A 19,320-nucleotide genomic window follows, 5' to 3' on the forward strand; every position below is an offset into this window, starting at 1 on the left:
ACATACATACAAACAGCTGTTACCGTTTGAGATGTTGAGGTGTTTACCTGTGTGACGGGAGTGTACCACTTCATATTAGTTGGCATGTCAGTACACACAGACACACACATCACACTCCGTAAGCGAGTTTTTCTTGTTTAGCATGAATTCAGCAGCAGTGAGGCGGAGCACTGATAAAGAGGCGCTGTGTGTGTGAGAGAGACAGTGAGAGACACGTCTCCTTAGCAACGCAAAAAGTGTGATTCAAAAACAGCGACGTCACATCCTTCCCGTGGTGCTTCGCGAACACAAATTGAACGATCGGCAAAAGAAAACAATTGCATCCTACATGCTCTGTTTTAAGTAAAAAGCATAAAACAGAACATTTCAACTGGAACTGACGCTGCGAAGAAAAATAAGTCAACGGTGCGTAACGGGAAGAGCTAATAGGGGCACAGATGGCTTTAATACAAGTGTAGATGGTGAACAAACAATGTTGCTAATGCATTAGCCGGACAGCTAGCTTATTTTACGTTAGGTCAGTCAGCTGAGCTAGCATTAGCATAGCTCTTTATGCTGGATGATTGAATTATTTGGCTTTTAAATGCTGTGAACTGTGATTAACAGTGTTTTCTCATTTACCACCACAAATCAATTACGGTATCGGATTTCTCCTAGAGTTTATTTCTTGAAGTACTTCCTGAAGGTTACTGTAAAGTTAGTCTTCCCATTAGCATCCATTTTAATGTGATAGCCATCAACTGAAACGACTATCGTTTTCTTTACTTAACGACAAATCGTCGTTTGATTAATGTGAAACTCATTTTCCCATGATGGAACTGAACGTATTGTCACTTAGCGCTCTGTAGTCAGTTTAATAAACAGTGGATCATTGTTTCATTCTTGTCATGTCAAAAAAAAAACAAGAAAACAGGGAAGCGTTTCTAACTGCATTAATCGTACAGTTAATCTACAGAAAGCTATCATCCAAAAACATTTGCAATCTAGTCATTGTTTTAGCCACTGATCAAGCAAAATACCGAAAATTCATAGAATCTACTTTCTTAAATTTGCTGCTTCTCTCTGTTTTCTTTTGTTAAAGTCAAGCAAGTCATTTGATAGATGGAACAATTAGCAGATAAATTGTGTCAAATTCTAAGTTGCAATGAGTACTTACAGTGCTACGCAGTAACCTTATGTATTAGTCTGTCATTCATGAAGTAGTCTTTGCTATCAGTAGAGTACAGTTGTTGGTTAAAGCAGAAATTTACACTTTTCCACATTACTGGTAAACTCTTTTCAGACACATTCGTGCCAAGTCTGCTGTCTGACATGTCCAGTCATGAAACTGATAAGTTTTATTTTGTTCTTCAGGCATCATGGATCAGGACTATGAGTTCAGGCTGCTCAGGCAGATCAACATCCAAAATGAGAACGCAAGCCCCATAGTAAGTAAATAATACACACGTATTTTTTATCCCTTATGTCCCTGACCTTGTACATGGACAAGTTGTATTTCTTTTGAACCAATAGTTCTTTTAAAAAAGGGAAAATAAATTGCATCATCTAGCCAAGGCATACAGTCTTGGCTAGTATGATTAAGTCATCATCTTGACTATAGCATGATGATAGCCTCTCCCAAAGAAAACTGTTAACTAGAAAAGGACTTAAGATGGGCGGAGAGGGTGTTACTCTCCATGCGTTGGCAGAATAAATGCTTTCACACGTCTCTTTCATTTGACGGTGTCACTAGTGTTGAGTGAAAACAAGACCCTACCAGCCAAATGACCGGGTTTTGTGAATGTTGCCTCCTGTTGTTAACACCTCAAACAAATGCACCATCTGCCACCTAAATGATCTTCCTGTTTTGTCATCGACTTTTCAAATCACTGTCCACAGCCTCTTTGTGTTTGGCCCTCAGTCAGAAAATGCTTTCTCCTCTCCTTCCTTGTGTAGAAGGCTGTAGGAGCTGCTCGAGCTCTGACACCCACCAGCTCCCCCCTGTCCTCCCCTAGCAAGCACGGTGATCGCTTCATTCCCTCCCGGGCTGGAGCCAACTGGAGTGTCAATTTCCACCGCATCAATGTGAGTCTGCTGCAGATACACCCAGGAATTAACTGTCCTTCCTACCAACAGCACAGTGACCTCAGGATGGAAGTTTTTTCCTTATTGCTTACATGGAAACATTATGTATTAGCATTTGCCTTCCATTTGTCTGTAGCTGCTTTTACACATTCACATTACGTTCACAGATTTGGCTGAAAATGATCATTTATTTATTCTTCATCTTCTGACACAGGAAATTGAAAAGTCGCACAATCAAAACAGGAAAACCAAAGATGGCACGACAGACAGCAACAAAGGTAATCAGCCCACCTTTTTAACAAGAAACTAGAGATTGGGTAAATGACATAGTGTCAAATGTATCATGACATTGTGTCTTGTGATGTTATCAGTACAGTGGCATCAATAATGTGAAATATTCTGCTCTGGCACTGAGAGACTGAATTACCCTGTGATTCTCAGCCACAAGCATAGATATTCTTCTCTGTTGTTGCTGGACTTGACTAGTGTGAGTTTTATCCCCTTTTCAGCTCATTTCCACAGGTATCTCCTTCTGCTCCAGCCAAACTTGATAATTTGACCTTCTCTTGTTTACGAAGCCTGGGCAGGCTTATGGAAACTGGAGATAAGGACTAAACAAAGCTTAGTGAAAAATTCTCCCTGATCTTTAGAGATGTGAGAGAGGAGCTAAGAAATTGCAGAGGGAGCACAGTGTTTGAACTTAATCATTTTTGACAGCCTGGTTTGATTTCCCCTCTGTCTCTTCCTCTGCCTTCAGCGGATGGTCTGGCTTACTCGGCTCTGCTCAAGAACGAGCTGCTAGGAGCGGGTATCGAAAAAGTCCAGGACCCACAGTCAGAGGACCGCCGTCTGCAGCCATCCACCCCTGCCAAGAGGAGCCTTTTTAGTGTAAGACCAGTTAACATAACTGTAACTCTTAATAGTTTTTGCTGTTTATCCTGTATCAAAAATTGTCTGTTTGTATTTTGTAGTACTCTGTGAGTGCGAAGAGGGCTCTGCCAGAAGAGGATGGAAACACAGTATCTCCATATTCTCTATCACCTGTTAGTAGTAATAGGTAACACAATTTCCCCTCCTATTCATCAAATGTGAGCTCATTAATTGAGGAGGAAAAGAGTATAATATTCCTCACTACACTGTGTTGTGCATTGCAGCCAGAAACTGCTACGGTCGCCAAGGAAACCTACACGTAAAATATCCAAAATTCCATTCAAAGTTCTGGATGCTCCAGAGCTACAGGATGACTTCTACCTCAACTTAGTGGACTGGTCCTCTCTGAATGTGCTCAGTGTTGGACTGGGAACCTGCGTTTACCTGTGGAGTGCCTGCACCAGCCAGGTGTGTGTGTGATCTGTTTACATTGAGCAAAGCAAAGAAACAAAGAGGCCTGAGGCAGAGGTCTTCAACTGTGGTTGAAAATGATCTGAGAGTGTAAATTTCTCTCTCAAATAACGTTTCTAATCATTCAGGTTGTGTGCCATGCATGTTAAGCTAAAGAGAGAATTTAATTAAACTGCCTCTCTTTAGGTGACACGTCTATGCGACCTTTCTGTAGAAGGAGATTCAGTAACATCAGTGGGCTGGTCAGAGAGGGTAAGTTTTTCTGATATCTGTTACCATCTTTCATCAAATTGTTGTCAGGTTACGTTAACCAAAACAGAAACATCTCAAATACAGCTCAAGTCGAACCTGCACAAGAAAAGACTGACAAAGAGCCATTGTTCGAGGCTGTCACTTGATGTGGTGTGTGCTCTGTTCTGGTCTCTATTCAAAGCGTGCTGTCTATTTTTAGGGGAACCTGGTGGCAGTGGGGACTCACAAAGGCTATGTACAGATCTGGGATGCAGCAGCAGGGAAGAAGCTGTCTGTACTAGAAGGACACACAGCGAGAGTGGGTGAGTTTAAAGAGGCTGCGGAGACGGAGGTGGAGACAGGTGCAGATGGAGTAGAAATATCACTATCTTCATTTGTTTTCTCCCAGTTGTTTAGCAACATCTCTCATTCATGGTCAGTGAATCATCTTCCCCTTTGCTTCTGCGTTTCATTCTCTGCTGCCAGGTGCGTTGGCATGGAATGCGGACCAGCTGTCGTCTGGGAGCCGTGATCGGGTGATCCTGCAACGGGACATTAGAGCCCCGCCTCTCCAGTCTGAGCGGCGTCTCCAAGGACACAGACAAGAAGTCTGCGGGCTCAAGTGGAGCACAGACCATCAGCTGCTAGCCTCCGGGGGAAATGATAACAAGGTATGTAGAATCTCACCTGTCACCTGTCAGCTACACATCTGCACTAGGACCACTTTTCCATAAATGACCACATCTCTTCTTCAACCTGCTGTCTGTCTGCAGCTGCTGGTGTGGAACCACTCAAGCGTCCTCCCGGTGCAGCAGTACACAGAGCACTTGGCTGCAGTGAAGGCCATCGCCTGGTCTCCCCACCAGCACGGCCTGCTGGCCTCTGGAGGCGGCACCGCCGACCGCTGCATCCGCTTTTGGAACACTTTGACGGGCCAGCCGCTGCAGTGCACCGACACCGGTTCTCAAGTCTGCAACTTGGCCTGGTCCAAGCACACTAATGAACTGGTGAGTCACCTGAAATCTTTGATTTGAACAGTGCTGTTGTGAAGTCGATGCTGAAGTAGAACAATGATTGTTTTATGAATACAGAAGAAAATGCAAGAAAGTAAAAGGAAGTGGTAAATGTATGTTTTTCCTGCAGGTCAGCACTCACGGTTATTCCCAGAACCAGATCCTGGTGTGGAAGTATCCCTCCCTAACTCAAGTGGCCAAACTTACAGGACATTCCTACAGAGTACTCTACCTGGTCAGTTTACTGTATACTTTAATATTTATATACACCTGTCCGCAGGACATTGTTCCAAGGTTACAACAGCAAAATGATACTGAAGCAAAATACTAGGTGTTGAAACATTCATGGAAAAGACATAAAACAAAAATTTGCATATATGAATACATCCTCTGCGCAAGTGGCAGCAAAGCCATCTTCATAGGAAGGGGATTAAAACGAAAAAAAAAACGAATCCTGCACTAATCACATACTGTTAAAATACTGTGTATTCAGTGTATAATAATGAGTTGTGTGCAGGCCATGTCACCTGACGGCGAGGCCATTGTGACGGGAGCTGGAGATGAAACACTTCGCTTCTGGAACGTCTTTAGCAAAATGAGATCCACAAAGGTATTTACTCTCTGTTTTGTGTTGCATATATTTCAGTCTTGGTCCACTGGGTTTCAGAACAGCCTGTTTGTGATATATACATTTTTTTTTTCAGTGGTCGTTGTCTGATCATCTTCTTTTCTCCCTCCCTCTTATAGGAATCTGTGTCAGTGCTAAACCTCTTCACAAGAATCCGATAGTAAGCACACCTCTGTGCTACGAGGGAAATAAAGCTGGGAAGGGAATTTATCTTTGCATGTATCAAGCTGTAAATGGGCCCCTTCTTGGAGTATTCACCTCAGTAGTCAACGGAGGCCCCCACCCTCAATTGCCCTTAGTTTATATAGCCAAGTTGTAGCTGGAGGTTGGAGGAGCAGGAGAGATTCACAGCCTGAGTGTCGAGGGCAGAGGACATGCATACAGCACATACAGTATTCCACCTCCTCCTGAGTAACGATGGAGCCACTGCCTCCTCTAACAGACCAGAAATCTCTGATGATGAGGAGAATTTTGGGGCGTTATTTCCCCATGTGATTATGTTTTGTTTACAGACTGACATTGTGCATACCTGCCAAATATTGAGTTTGTCCTTTTGATTGTCTATTTATTTTATTTAGTTTTTTTTTTTGTTTTTTTTTTTTACACATTTTTAACACATATTCTTACTAGTGTGTTTGTTTCAAAGGCTGGTAGATTTCCTTTTATGTGAGCAACTGCAGTTTTTGGTCTGATCTGTGGAGTGTTTGTGGAGGCTTTGTATAGGTTTGCAGATAAAAACCAAGCTTGTCTTTTTGTATTTTACTGAAAGGCTGTAATGCTTCATGTACACTGATAACAAATTGATAACCTGTGCCATTTCAAGAACTGTTAATGGTTAACAAGGATTAGATGAATGGGCCTTATCCTCCTTTTTTATATTTGACATTAAGTTAATTTTACTCTAACAACATTAAGCAGTATTGGCAAACATCATTTCTCAAAAAAAGTCTATACATCTTAGAAGAAAATAACAGTTTGGTAACAACTGTATATTAGAACAACTGCTTACAGAAATAATTCACATTAAAATAAGAATATTTTCACTTATCTTGTTTCCCTACTTTCTTAAATAGAAAACCAGGCAAGGAAAATTAAAAAAACACTTTAGTTTATCAGTGTAGTTTGTAACAGTAACTAAAGCGCACAGTGAAAACATTTGGGATTAAATCAGACAATGTGATGCTGTTCTGTGCAGATCTTCTGCTTTGTGCTGCATCTGCTAAGATATTCAAGCTTGAGGCACTTGTCTTTTGCTTCTTCAGACCATTTCTGTGTTGAGCAGTAATGTTATTGTATTTTTTTTATCTAAAAAAAAGATTTAATATCATCTGCAACATTTTCTCTCAGTTTTGAATTTTTTTTTTCCTGTTTGAATGTTTGAGTCTGCTAGCGTGCCACATTTAAATGAATGCTATTTATTTGTGTTGTGAAGGTTTCTCGTACAGAGGTGAGGTGTTTGTTTACTAATCTTATCTGAGGGAAGCTGATGGACAGTTTCACTCCTAAACTCTGTGGAAAATTCTTTTAATGCCACTTCAAAATCAAGACAATGCTGCCAACTTGAATTACAGAAGGAATGTTAAAAAGAAAAATATTTCTGTACCAAGAGATAATCAACAATTAAATGACCATATCTTGTTCCTTATGTCGTCGCTGCTTTATTGTCTGATTACCAGAGTAGATGTTGATAAAATAACCACAATGAAGTTGTTAGTCAATCTCTTTACTTTCCATCTGCAACCTGTCTGTGACACTCAGCCCCAAGCCCATTCATTTCTACCAAAGATGTAAATCTTTAAACTTTGTCTCACAAACACAGTATACTTTGTGTTATTTTACTTATTTTGTTTTTAAATAAGGCAAAATAATTCCCCAAATCATCTGGGTACTGGAGGTATTTAGAAATTATTCCAGCTAGAATAAATAATGCCTTTGTTGAGGACTATTTTCTAGTGTGGATTAATACACATTTGGTTCTCTGATGAATACTTAAATTAGTAGGAGGGGGAAAAAAGATAAGCCGCTGTGGCCATTTTCACTGTGATGCGTGGGAAATGTTGATAGTAAGAAAAACAATATGTCCAAACCATGGGACTGAAGGAACAGAGTCCACCTCATCAAACGTCGGTTTGGACAGGTCAGTGAACAAAGAAAAGAAAGAGGATTATGGTTGGTGTAAACAACAACTGGACCAACTCCAGAATTAACATACACCTCAAAATGCTTGAGGGCCCAGACCAAGTTTTTCCTTGCCACCTTCACTGCCATATAAAGACGACAGCGAAACCCATTGACATAATCCAAATTTTTAGGTGATTCACTGCTCAAAGTGCAATGCCAACATCTCCTAATGTTGCTCTGAAGCAAACCAGCTGTCTGCATTACTGCTGGTGCAGCCTCTGACACGGGTGCCAGTTCCATCCCAGGCTCACCTGGTCAAACAAAGACAACAAAACTATTTTTCTAAGTTCCTTTTTTTATGACACTTATCGGCAACAACAATATGATAGCGATTAGCTGTTTCCACTAGCTGCTCCTTCTTACAGCCCTTCACAAACGCTAATGTCGGTGACTCAAAGAACTCATCCAAGGAAGCCATTACCACCAACACTCATTCAGAAAATACAGTGATCACCGTCAAACTGCACTGAGGCAAATACCAGCCTCTCAACAGGGAATATCTCCCCTCACTGCCTACCCCAAACTGGCTAAATCTCAACCCTAGGCTTCGTGTGATACTTGTGGTGGGTATTTACGCACTGCATTGCCGGCAATAATCATGCAGGCAATGACTCAGCCCGACAGCCCGGTAAGGCAACCATGAACTGGCGACCCACCTGCAGCAGCGGATGTGCCCCCGAGACAACTGCTCTTACCACGTTCTCACCACACTATACCCCCCCACCAAAAAAACAAACGGACCCAATCCCTAAAGGAAAGGGCCCCACAGCCTGCTGGAGAACTCCCTGTTTAAAAGTGCATCTAGACGGTGACACCAATTTCCTGATCAGTACCAACAACAAGCAACATAATCAAACCAAACACATGGTAGGTCTGTGGACAGAGAAAGAGAGAATGAGCAATCAGTTGCAGTGGCTTAAATAGATTCTCCACCAGAGCCCAGGTGTGTTGAGCCACTCAAGACACCTGCAGACAGGAGGAATAGACACACCCAGAGGGTGTCACACATAAAGACAAGACACACCCAAAGGATGACACACATGGGGCATCACAACAGTCATCCTTTTTTATCTGATGTAGCTGCTTATGTTGTCCTACCGCGAAGTGAACACCAGAGGGAGCCATCCTATGAGCAGTTTCCAATTCAGTGATTCAGTGCTACACTGCTGCTACCACACCCATACAATCAGCCTTAACCATGTTACCTTAAAGGTGAGATCTAAAATCCACTAGTTGAATATCCTACATATAATACTGACTGCCTATATAACAGATTATGAGGACTGCTAAACATCCCAGCAGACAGCTAACATACACACACAAGGCATTTGGTTTCATTTATCCTCAGTTTATGACCACATTTTTTTTCTAACAGTCGCAAAACACCCTGTGGCTTCACCTTGTTCCCTGGAAGTCTGTAAATTTTCATCACATTACCAGTCCAACCCACGCAAGCATAGTTTTGACCCAGAGCATGAAAAATAACAAATGTTCACCCGCCTCCCAAAGCTCCCACACCTCTGCTTGTGCCCTGTGGTCTATCCAAACTCACTCTTACACATTTAAACAGCAAATGGATTTTTATCACTGTAAACAACAGCTGGAGGGTCTAAACACACGAAGAAAAAAAAGGGATCTTCAATGATTATGATTCTGCGTTTTTGATATGTTTACAGACAGAAAGCAGAAACCATTAATAATCGAAACTGAACACAACAAGGCAACGACAAAACGATGAAAAATACCACTATTAATTTCGTGACTTAAAAACTAAAGGTCTTTATCGTGAAGCTTTTTTTTTTTCTGTGTGATGAAGATCAGGTACCGTAGGCCTATGTGACTCAGCTTCTATCAACACCAGAGAGCCCGAGCCTTTCTACCCTTCAGACTCCATTATAATGTCATCTAAATAACATGCATAGTCCATTATAGTGATCAGATAAATCATCTGAATGGAAGACATTCAGTCCTCTAGCTCATCTGTGGCTCTCGGTGGGCAGATGTTAACATTAAGCCCTGAAAGCAGAGGGGAGAACACAGGGGATCACTAATATGCATAATCCTACCTCCTGATGTTTCTATCAAGAGGCACAGAGTGCAATGTTCGTTATACAACTAAAGCCTTACAACACAACGAGCAGGATCTTCCCCCAGGTTCCTCGCTAAGCCCGACTCTTGAGTTGCATTGATAACCAACCTATGGGGATATCAAAGGAACAAGGCCTTTGTGATAACTAATAGTTGCAGCCACCCAGGCTCCTTTTTGGTCATTTTGTCAGAGGGAAGAGAGCACAGAGAGGGTCACTTGTGTGCCTTATTTACAAATAGACACTAGTCACTCACCCCAGCAGCACCTTTGTGTTCATAAAATGGGGGATGGGTAGGGTGTTTTTCCACAGCCTGTAAACTGTAACGAGCTGTCAACTAGCAGGTGTCAGAGAAGATGCTATGATTTAAATAGCTCACTGGAAAAAAAAAGAAAAAGAAAAAAGAAAGGGATCACAGAACATAAAGATTCAGTGGAGCCTGATTGTCTTGAAGCTGTGGAAGATTTTGGTAAAATGTCACACAGGACCCCAAAGGCAGCAGGAAACATCCTGGTGCCATTTATTGTCTTTCTTGGGAGGAAAATGAAAGCGAGGTTGTCCTTGAATTAAGCCTTGCTTTAATAACTGCTATTGATTTATATTAAATACATGGGTTCTGGTTTTATTTAGTAAAAAATACTCTGTACAGCTTTACAAATATCTAGAATTGCTTCCTTTTCTCTACATGCTGCTATAAATTCAATACCAACATCATCATCTCTTTACATTTTACAGACAAGATTATCCTAAAATGTAGACTTGTCAGTGTGAGACTAACATTAAATTCTGAACAGGATTCTTTGTGGTTTTGTGCACGTTGAGGTTTTCTAATATTTCTGGCTGTACAGTTTTTCATATTCTTGTAAGAGTGCGTGTATGGATCCTTAGAGACTTCTGTCATGAGGCAGAAGCCATGTAAGTGTCTAATTCCTGACAAAGCTTTTTAATACTCTGATGCTTTGGTATTGTTGTTGTGATAAATGATTGTAAGAGTAAACTATAGTAAACTAACTCTTCTCACAAAAATCAAAAGTCAAATCTTCAAGTTTCATGGAAAAAACAAAACAAAACAAAAAACATTTCTGACAAACCACTGTATTCGTCAGTATCACCATGACCACACCTCTGCTGACTGTGACAATGAGGCTCAGTTCATGCGAATGCAGGCCTCCCATTACGCTGAATACTGTACTTCAACACGGACCTAATAATGTTAAGCCGCTGATTTTAAACCAAAGCTTTTAAACTTAAAATAAGTGCAAATGTAAATCACCCTCTGCCTCTGCCCTACCAGAGTACAGCCACCACTGAACTGTCAAAGATGTCAAAAACTATGAGTAACAGTATAATTTGACTATTAAGTCATTTAAAGGTGGCCCAGTGAGAAAATAATACAGACATAAATTTTGATTATTATCTCCAAAACCACTGAAGAGGTTTCTGTCTCTGACACACTCTCTCTCAATAGAGAAAACCTTATTTGGAAGAGGTTCTGATGCGGTGTATGTATATCTCGTTTACAATGAGAGACTCTGCTATTTTAGCTTCAACTGACAGATGACTTTAGACTTTAGTCCCTGCTGAGATTTACACCAAAAACTATCTTCAAGATTCTTCAGAACTCCTTTACCCCCCCAAATATTTTTTTGGGCTTCCTCCCTCCTTCTTTAAAAAGACAGAAGTATTGAAGTATGATGTATTAGAACCAGGACACAGAGGTTCGGTTTGCTCTAACTGTCCATAAGACATTTTGATGGCATCACAACTTGCTTGTGGTGCTGATAGCTTTCCTGAGGGAATGCTTGTTTTATGTAATTATTATTTTATTAAGCATGTTTTATGCATGAAGGTGAAATTGTTGACAATGGTCATTTTACCTTTTCACCACTTGTTCTTTGTCTGAGTGTACTCACTGTACCTGATGTGATTTTGAGTTGATCTTTGACTGAACAAACATGCACAAATCTGTGAATGTATTTACACAGGAGGATAAAAGTCCTGTCCTTTCTCAAAACTATTTATTGTTTTGCAAATTGTAACTGTGCACTTTGCACAGCCCTTAGGTTTGCAACATTTCACTCTTGTTGTTTCCATTGCAGATTAATTAGATGCCTAATCTTGATCTCACAGTTCAGCTTTAATTCAATTACATCTGAGCTCCTCACTACAGTCAGGCTCCGGTACTCAGGTGAGGTCTTTTGCACTCTTGGGACGCATGATTTCAATTTAGGATTGTGTGTGTGTGTGTGTGTGTGTGTGTGTGTGTGTGTGTGTGTGTGTGTGTGTGTGTGTGTGTGTGTGTGTGTGTGTGTGAGGTGTTTCCTCGATCAGATTAAAATTACGCGCCGACATAAGGTCAGAAAATTGCACTGATTTACTCCTTCCCGAGCGAAAAACCTTTCCTTAAATAGAAACGCAAGTACTTTCCATCGATGTACACGCTCGGCCTCTCCATATGTTTTATTCTTATGCATCCTTAACCTTCATATAATGTAATTTAGCTGCTGGTTTGGGCCGCACCCTTAACAAGGTCTGAAAAAAAAATCCACGTCAATTGGCCTCCTCTGGCAGTCGTCACTCCACAGCGACCCGCCTCCTCCTTGTCTTCTCCGAGCAGCAGACGTATATAAACACACTGAGCCGTCTTCCTCCAGCCTACCCAGTAACATCACGATAACCATTACGTGGAGCTCGGATGGGAGGAGGAGGGCACACAGGCTCCGGTCGTGGCTGATTCCAGTAGAAAAGCCTACAGTGGAAGAGACGTCGGCGGCAGCACCTGTTGTTGTTGTCCCCGTCGATAAGCGGTGAGTCCATCATCACTTACAGAACCTTTATTCTGGTTGATTTCTGAGGAGGATGCAGTGTGAGGCGGTTTATTTGCAGGATATCAACATGTGTGCACTGCTTTCTCGCTGCCTTTTTTTTTGCACTTCAGCACTGAAAAACAAATGTGATGAGAAAAAAGAAAGACCTTCGAGCCACAAAAGGAAAACAGATATAGCTGTTCCAATCCTCCAATCCCGACTGCGTCTAAGGGAAATTAAATGACAACCTCTTCCTCTTCTTCCTGCCTCGCCTGGGGGGTGGGGGGGTGGGGGGATGGAGGGGGTTGAATGTTTATCATGTCGTCATGTTGCCGCGATTTGAGAAAGAAAAGATAACTGTGCTTACTTTAGATCAGGACCAGTTATCTCTACAGATTATATATGTCACATATCAGAGGTCTTTTGGCTCTATAACCTCCTGAGAGAAAACTTCGGTGCAGCAACAGGTGGCATGTTTTTTTTTTCTTTTTTTTTTTCCCGGGCCGGAATCGAGGCGAGATGCTGAGGAGGAGATGGACGTGGAGGAAAGTAGGGCGTCATTCAGCACCGAGACACTGGACAGCTCCCACGTCGAGGGCTACTCAAATCCATTTATCTGGACGGAGTAACAGGTTTATTTGTCGCTTTTATAGCTTTTGTTTTTGTTTTTCGTTTTTTTTTAAATCGCGTTGACGTGCTTGATGAATATTAACACAACCTAATGGTCAGCATTCAGTTCAGCTGCTGCTTGGAAACTAAATGGACGGTTTTTGAGTGGCATGTGCTTGAATGTCAGTCTGCAAGAGCGACCGCAAATGAAGTCATTTATTTTTAATCAATACCATATTAAAATGACTTTGGTGGGCATTATTGACCATCTCCTTTGGGGTCTGCTCTTGTTGTCTTGCTCTGCACTCCTCTTTTCTCGAGTTTGCACTCAAGGAACCCCCCCCCCCCCCCCCCCCCCCACACACGCACACACACACACACACACACACACACACACACCTTCCTCGTTTCCTTGCTTCCTTCCTCCCTTCCTTCCTCTCACTACACTGTCCCCAGCTTCCCATCCCCCTCTTCCACTGACTCCCAGTCTTGTTGCATAGCTACCAGCTCAGAAACATACTAGAGATGCAGGACAATCTGTCTGTCTCTTTTCTCTTCCTCTCTCCCTCAGTCCAATTGTGACTAGTTGGAAAGAAAAACACAAATTACTGAGTTGATGCTCTGCGTTCACATTTCCATTCTCTCAATTTCCTCATCTGTCCTCAGCTTAAGGTTTCTGTTCATTGCATATGGTGAACAGCATTTATTCTAAGTGCTGTGCTGTGATCTCTCTCTCTCTATGTGTTCCTCCCCTCCTCCTCCTCCTCCTCCTCCTCCTGTCCCCTCTTTTGAGAGGAGCTGAAAGGTTGGCATTACAACAACAAAGGAAGGATGGAATGTCAACAGGCTTCAGAGAGAAATGGGTTGAGGGAAACACAGAGATGGGAATTGCATGTAGTGTTTCCATCTCCGACATCTAAAGTTCATAACCTATCAACGCGCCACTAGCTGGTGGTCGGATGCTCTGCAACACCTGTGACACATGTGTATCCTGAAATACTCCTTCCCTCTCAACTCCGTATAGGTGACACTGCAAAAATCAACATATCTTGTTTGACATCAGTACAGTGGAGAGAAGATTCAGACTTCTGTATTTCAAGGTTCGGTGATGTAACAAACTTGTCCCTTTTTCTTTTATTACAGATTGAAGCAGCGGCCGTGGACAGAAAGGAGGGGATGCAGGATGTAAGTGTTGGTGGTGCTGAGTGGAAGACTAGTGATTTTGTTGTGACGCTGATCAAAGAACAACAAGTCCCAGTCTGCCTCTCAGCACAAGCAGATCTCTTCAGTCTACGTCAGCTTTAACCTGCACACATCTTTGGTGTCTTTTTCACGTTTATTCACAGGCTGCAATATGAAATCCGCCCTTTACAACCTCTTAAAATGTTCTGATTCAGCCCCCGTGTGACTGTGTGTAGCCTTAATGCTTAGCAATGTTAATTACTAGCACAATTGCAATCAAAAGTGTTATTTAACCAGGGATTTTCATTGAACTGAATCATGCACAATGGAAACTGCCCCAAAACCTTGGGGAAATATGGTAATAATGACAAACAGCAGCACATTTAATTCAAAACAGACTTAAATAACCCGGTATGATTGTTTTCACTTCATTCCTAAATGTTTATGGTTCATTCATTAATCTGTATTGGAATGTACAGTTATTCTAGCCTTTTATATATGTGGAATAAAACTCCAATGTAAACCTCTTATGTGTATTTCTGCATTTTCTCACAACTGCACCAACATCCACATGACAGGGTTGGACAGATGTCTTTTGGTCCTCACAATACAGACTGGGTGCAGAGGAGATCCCAAAGAAAAAAAACAACACTCTGGTCTATCCTGTTCTTCTGTCCAACTTACTATGCTCTATTCTTCTTGAATGTATTTGTCTTCTTCAATGAGATGGCCTGCTGCCAGAATGCTTTACTTAACACTTTACAATGTGCAACACTGACAGTACTTTAAGGACTAAATACATGTCATCCATCGATAAGAGTCTAAATCCCTCTTTGGCCTTAAGTAGCTGCCTCAGTCACAGTAATGGACTGTGGATAGCACTGCAGTGGTTCCTTCAGTATGTGTGTAAAACCAACGATGAAAGCCTAATTATTTTCTTAAGTGTTGGGAGGCTGACCTGACTTTCTGCATGTTGACTAACACATTGCTGAGCTGCATGGTGCCAAAGAAACCATTCGGTGTGAACTTAGCAGCAGTGTTAGGCGCCCATTAGGGATCAGAAATAACCAGGGAATTCGGCTTGTGCGCAAAGTATTCATTCCTGTGGGTAAGGTTTTTTTTTTTTTTTTTTTTTTACCTTGTATTACACTTCACTGCTAGTATTTGGTCTTCTTATGAGGTGGATGCAGAGCTGGGCCTTTTCTGTGCTTGGATTAATATCAGCAAACAGACCTGAGCAAATATAAGATATCTACAGTCACTACGAAGACAGAGAGGTGTGTTCACACAGCAGTGAAGACACAAGTCTGATCCTGCTCACTGCTGCTATAACGGCTGATGCCATGTTCACATAGGTGAGGAAAATTAACTGACAGAGGAGAAAGAATATCGTAAAAGAAACAAACAAGATACTGTAGATTATGTCAGATTCTACCAGCTGTACATAAATATGCAAAAAGCAGAGCAGGGGAGCACAGATTAATCTAGACATGAGGAATTATTGGGGAAAAAATGACTGAAAAGGCTTGAGGCTATAGACACTAACAGTGTGAAAATATACCAGATAGATTCTTTTTTCTGTTGTTACCAGGATACCTGCATGAGTGACCTGACAAGATCCCCATTTTGCCACGCATGGCAAAACACTGCCTCCAAACCAATCTCAAATGAAACAAAGTCACTTTATTTACGTTAAATCCTTTCAGATCACTGCAAAGTAAGGATTGTCTGATTTATCATCTTTGAAATCCAAAGCCGACATGAAACCAACAGGCCAGTTTCATCTGAATGATGAATCATCTTTATCTCCACTGACACTAAAGGCAAAAATCAATCATGTCACCATCTCCAGTTAATAATGATCACAGACAATGCGTAGAGCCCCTTTTCACTCAGAAAGGCTTGCAATGTTTTAATTAAAAATGCATCGTGGATGGTCTCATTCACACTGCACCCTGTAAGTCTCCAGATTGGCGGCATGCTGGTTTTTCATATATAAAAAACCAGGGACTGGCTTGTGTTGCTAAGCAACACAAAAGAGTCAAGTGTATTTGTTTATTGGCCAATAAGAATGCAGACAAAGTTTCAAGGTTTTCGAGGAAGGTCCTATAATAATATAACTCGGAAAAAATAGAGGCGAGGATTCTCTAATAACAACCTTTCATATATATCAGGGAGCGTATAAACAGTGTAATGCATAAAGAAGTTTCCCTCCTGCTCATAAAACAGCCCCCTCATTCGGCTCAGAAAACAGCCTGTTGGGTAAAAAATGTGGCTGATTTACTCTTGGTTTTAGCCTCATACAGAACATTCAAATTACAGCTAAAATTACGGCTAAACTTCTCTCTTGTGTAAATGAGACTGTAAATTTTAACTAATATTAACTACTGAGGTGATCAGCAGTGTATGAGCACTTAATAATGCTCTCTGAGTAGATCCCTGGTATGATCAGTTTTGTTTCAAGATAAAAGACATGTTCACCACTTTGTCATATCCACCTCCAGCCTTTTGGGCCCCCCAGCACGTCTGCCACCCACTGGATGGGGACAGAATCACACATCAGAGCCATAACCACGCACATATGGTCCTTTGTTTGTCCCATTTTGACTGAAATAAAACTGAAATATACTATCACCTTGTGACAAGATTCACAGTCAAAGATACTTGAGTTTATAATTCTTATGCCTGAACAATGAAAGCTGTTGCCAAGAGTCCAGGCAGATGGTTTCACAAAGAAAGAAAATGGTAGAAAATAGTGATGGATGTGTAAAAGGAAGTGCACAACAGGTGACAAATTGCATCAGACACATTCTCAAGAGCACAGACCTTGTGTAATGCATGTACTCCCTCCTCGTTGTTATTACTATCTGGGCACCCAGCCTGGCGTGATGGTATGCCAACTGTTCCCCCGATGTCTGTACTGGCACCCGTCACCAGCAGCACCCTGGCACCTCGGAGGGACTCTGGGGGAGGGAGAGGCAGTCAGCAGTCAGCATGTGGCTACATGTGTGGTCAGGGAGAGCAGGAATCAGGATAGAAGATGTCTGCTCATCATCAAAGCGGGGCTGACATTTGATGAACAGACACAGATCAGCCCTGTTATCAGACAGAAGCTCCACCTGATGGCAGATTGTGACTGGCATAAAATAATTACAAATATCCGAGCAGGGTCATCTCTAATATCATTTTGTTGGTGCTGAGTAATTCGCAAACATGAAATAAACCGTGGAATAAATTGTAGTGATAAACGACAAGCAGTCGTGACTAATTTTGTGATCTTATAATCATGTAGTCTTTATATCGCTCCCTTTTATAAGATGCACCAGAGACTGTGGAAAATAACTGCTGCTGTTATCAGTGTGTTTACTGAAAAGAGGCAAAAGCTGTTCACTACAAAACAGAAGCCTCTTGCACAGTTAGTGTATGCAACATTTTGATAGCCCACTTGAAGAGGCACAACTAACAATGACAAAGAAATCAATAAGGATTAGAATAATGTTTAGCTTATACAGCATGTCTACTGCTGTACGATAAACACATTTAGATGATCCCAGTCATAAATTATCTACTGTGTCAGCTAATGGCTTCTGTTCCCCTGATTTCATTGGCCTTTAAATACATAAGCTAATCGGGAATTTGATTAAAATAGGCAACAAAAAGGTGAAGCAGCTGCAACTAAGGGGAAAGTTTATCCTCTAAGACACTTGACTTTTTAAAAGCATGACACACTGGTGTACTATTTATTTAGTAAAGCTGGAACTCTGCTCCAGGTTGAAATATCTCAACCTTTATCAGGTAAACTGCTGTGAAAGTTACAGACATTCATGGTTCCCAGATGATGAATCCTAATGACTCTAGTGGTCCCTGACTTTTCCCCTGGCACCACCATGATGTTCACATTTGTGTTTTAACTGTCGGGTGGACTGTTTTAAAATTTGGTACACACAGTCATGTTCCCCTCAGGATGAATTCGTCTCTTGAATTTGTCACCTGTACTTTGTGTTTACTGCCAACTAAATGTTAGCATGTTAGCATATGCTAAACTAAGATGATAAGCATTTTATCTGCTTAACATCAGAATGCTAGCAGTGTCATTGTGAGTATTTTAGCAGGCACGTGTTAGCAATTTACTCAAAGTACAGCCTGACAGAGCTAATAGCAAGGTCCAAGGTCCTGTTGACCAATATTTTCTGCTGATGTTTTGTTGCTGTTGTTTAGTCACTTTAACATATGTAATAGCCTTTGACTATCCGGTAAACATGGAAGGCTAAAGCATGCGAGTCCGAATCAACAGTTTTAAAAGCTAAATAAGACGGTGAAAGCTTTGGAGTAAGTTCTGGTCAAAACAATCCACCGACCACAACCTAGCCACAAACCACAAAAGTAGAAATTAAAACAACTGAACAACAGCTCTGAAAGCATTAACATCTATAAATGTAAACTTTTTTTCTTATTTGACAGGTGTAGACCTTACACTGCACTGGGACTGCACGCTGGAAGGTATATAGGTAGACTGAGCTTTTCCCTAGCAATTATATGTGTTTTTACACAGTAACACCTGAACTGCAAGCACCCCTGTATGTTCTATGTGTCTCTGACATAAGCTACAGCAATGTGGCTTGTGTAATGTGTGTATTATTCACTACATAAAACAGTAGTTTGGGAACACGGGAGGCAGCATCCTTTGAATTTCAAAAATAAATATTTTACTCATATTTTACTGATAAATTGCATTGCAAAGATGAAGATGGTTCTGAATTAAAGTAAAGAGTAAAGAGTCTGAATCTGAATCCATTCACTGTTCTGAAATATTCACTGTATTCAGAAAGGTCAAGGGGAGACATCTCCCAGCTCATGTAATTGTATAGATGGGTATTTCACATTCATTTACACAGTTAATAAACACATATGGCCTGCAATTGATTATAGAAATATTCACATTCTGAATAGTTCAACTGTGCTATTATATTAGCAATATATAGATAAAAACATAAACCGGGAGGTCTTAAGATCAGAACCTTGGGTTATGAATTATGGCTTAAAATGTAGCATGCTCTCGACTACGCCAAACACTATTAAAAATGCCAGACAGCCCAGTCATAAGGGCAAACCTGTGTATCATGTCGTGATTTAAGAAGAGATAAAAACTTTTTCAGTACTCTATGCTAAATCATTCT

General features: G+C 41.3%; 1 protein-coding gene across 1 annotated transcript; it reads left to right on the forward strand.

The window, feature by feature from the left end:
- Positions 1–271: 271 nt before the first annotated feature.
- Positions 272–6,917, forward strand: LOC121192808 (fizzy-related protein homolog). The gene is made up of 14 exons (XM_041054702.1): positions 272–405; positions 1,354–1,427; positions 1,936–2,064; positions 2,279–2,342; positions 2,822–2,952; positions 3,036–3,121; positions 3,219–3,402; positions 3,592–3,657; positions 3,857–3,959; positions 4,123–4,307; positions 4,410–4,643; positions 4,780–4,884; positions 5,167–5,259; positions 5,397–6,917. The coding sequence occupies exons 2-14, from the start codon at positions 1,359–1,361 to the stop codon at positions 5,436–5,438; spliced, it is 1,491 nt and encodes a 496-aa protein (XP_040910636.1). The 5' UTR covers positions 272–405; positions 1,354–1,358; the 3' UTR covers positions 5,439–6,917.
- Positions 6,918–19,320: the final 12,403 nt, after the last annotated feature.

Source organism: Toxotes jaculatrix, chromosome 14 (assembly GCF_017976425.1).
Source record: "Toxotes jaculatrix isolate fToxJac2 chromosome 14, fToxJac2.pri, whole genome shotgun sequence".
Lineage (NCBI taxonomy): Eukaryota > Metazoa > Chordata > Actinopteri > Toxotidae > Toxotes > Toxotes jaculatrix.

Bases quoted from the DNA above. Each gene is read 5' to 3' on its own strand.
- LOC121192808 (XM_041054702.1), top strand. From the start codon at position 1,359: ATGGATCAGGACTATGAGTTCAGGCTGCTCAGGCAGATCAACATCCAA. The intron at 3,658-3,856 runs GTAAGTTTTTCT...GTCTATTTTTAG, and splicing joins CAGTGGGCTGGTCAGAGAGG to GGGAACCTGGTGGCAGTGGG. The intron at 4,308-4,409 runs GTATGTAGAATC...GTCTGTCTGCAG, and splicing joins CCGGGGGAAATGATAACAAG to CTGCTGGTGTGGAACCACTC.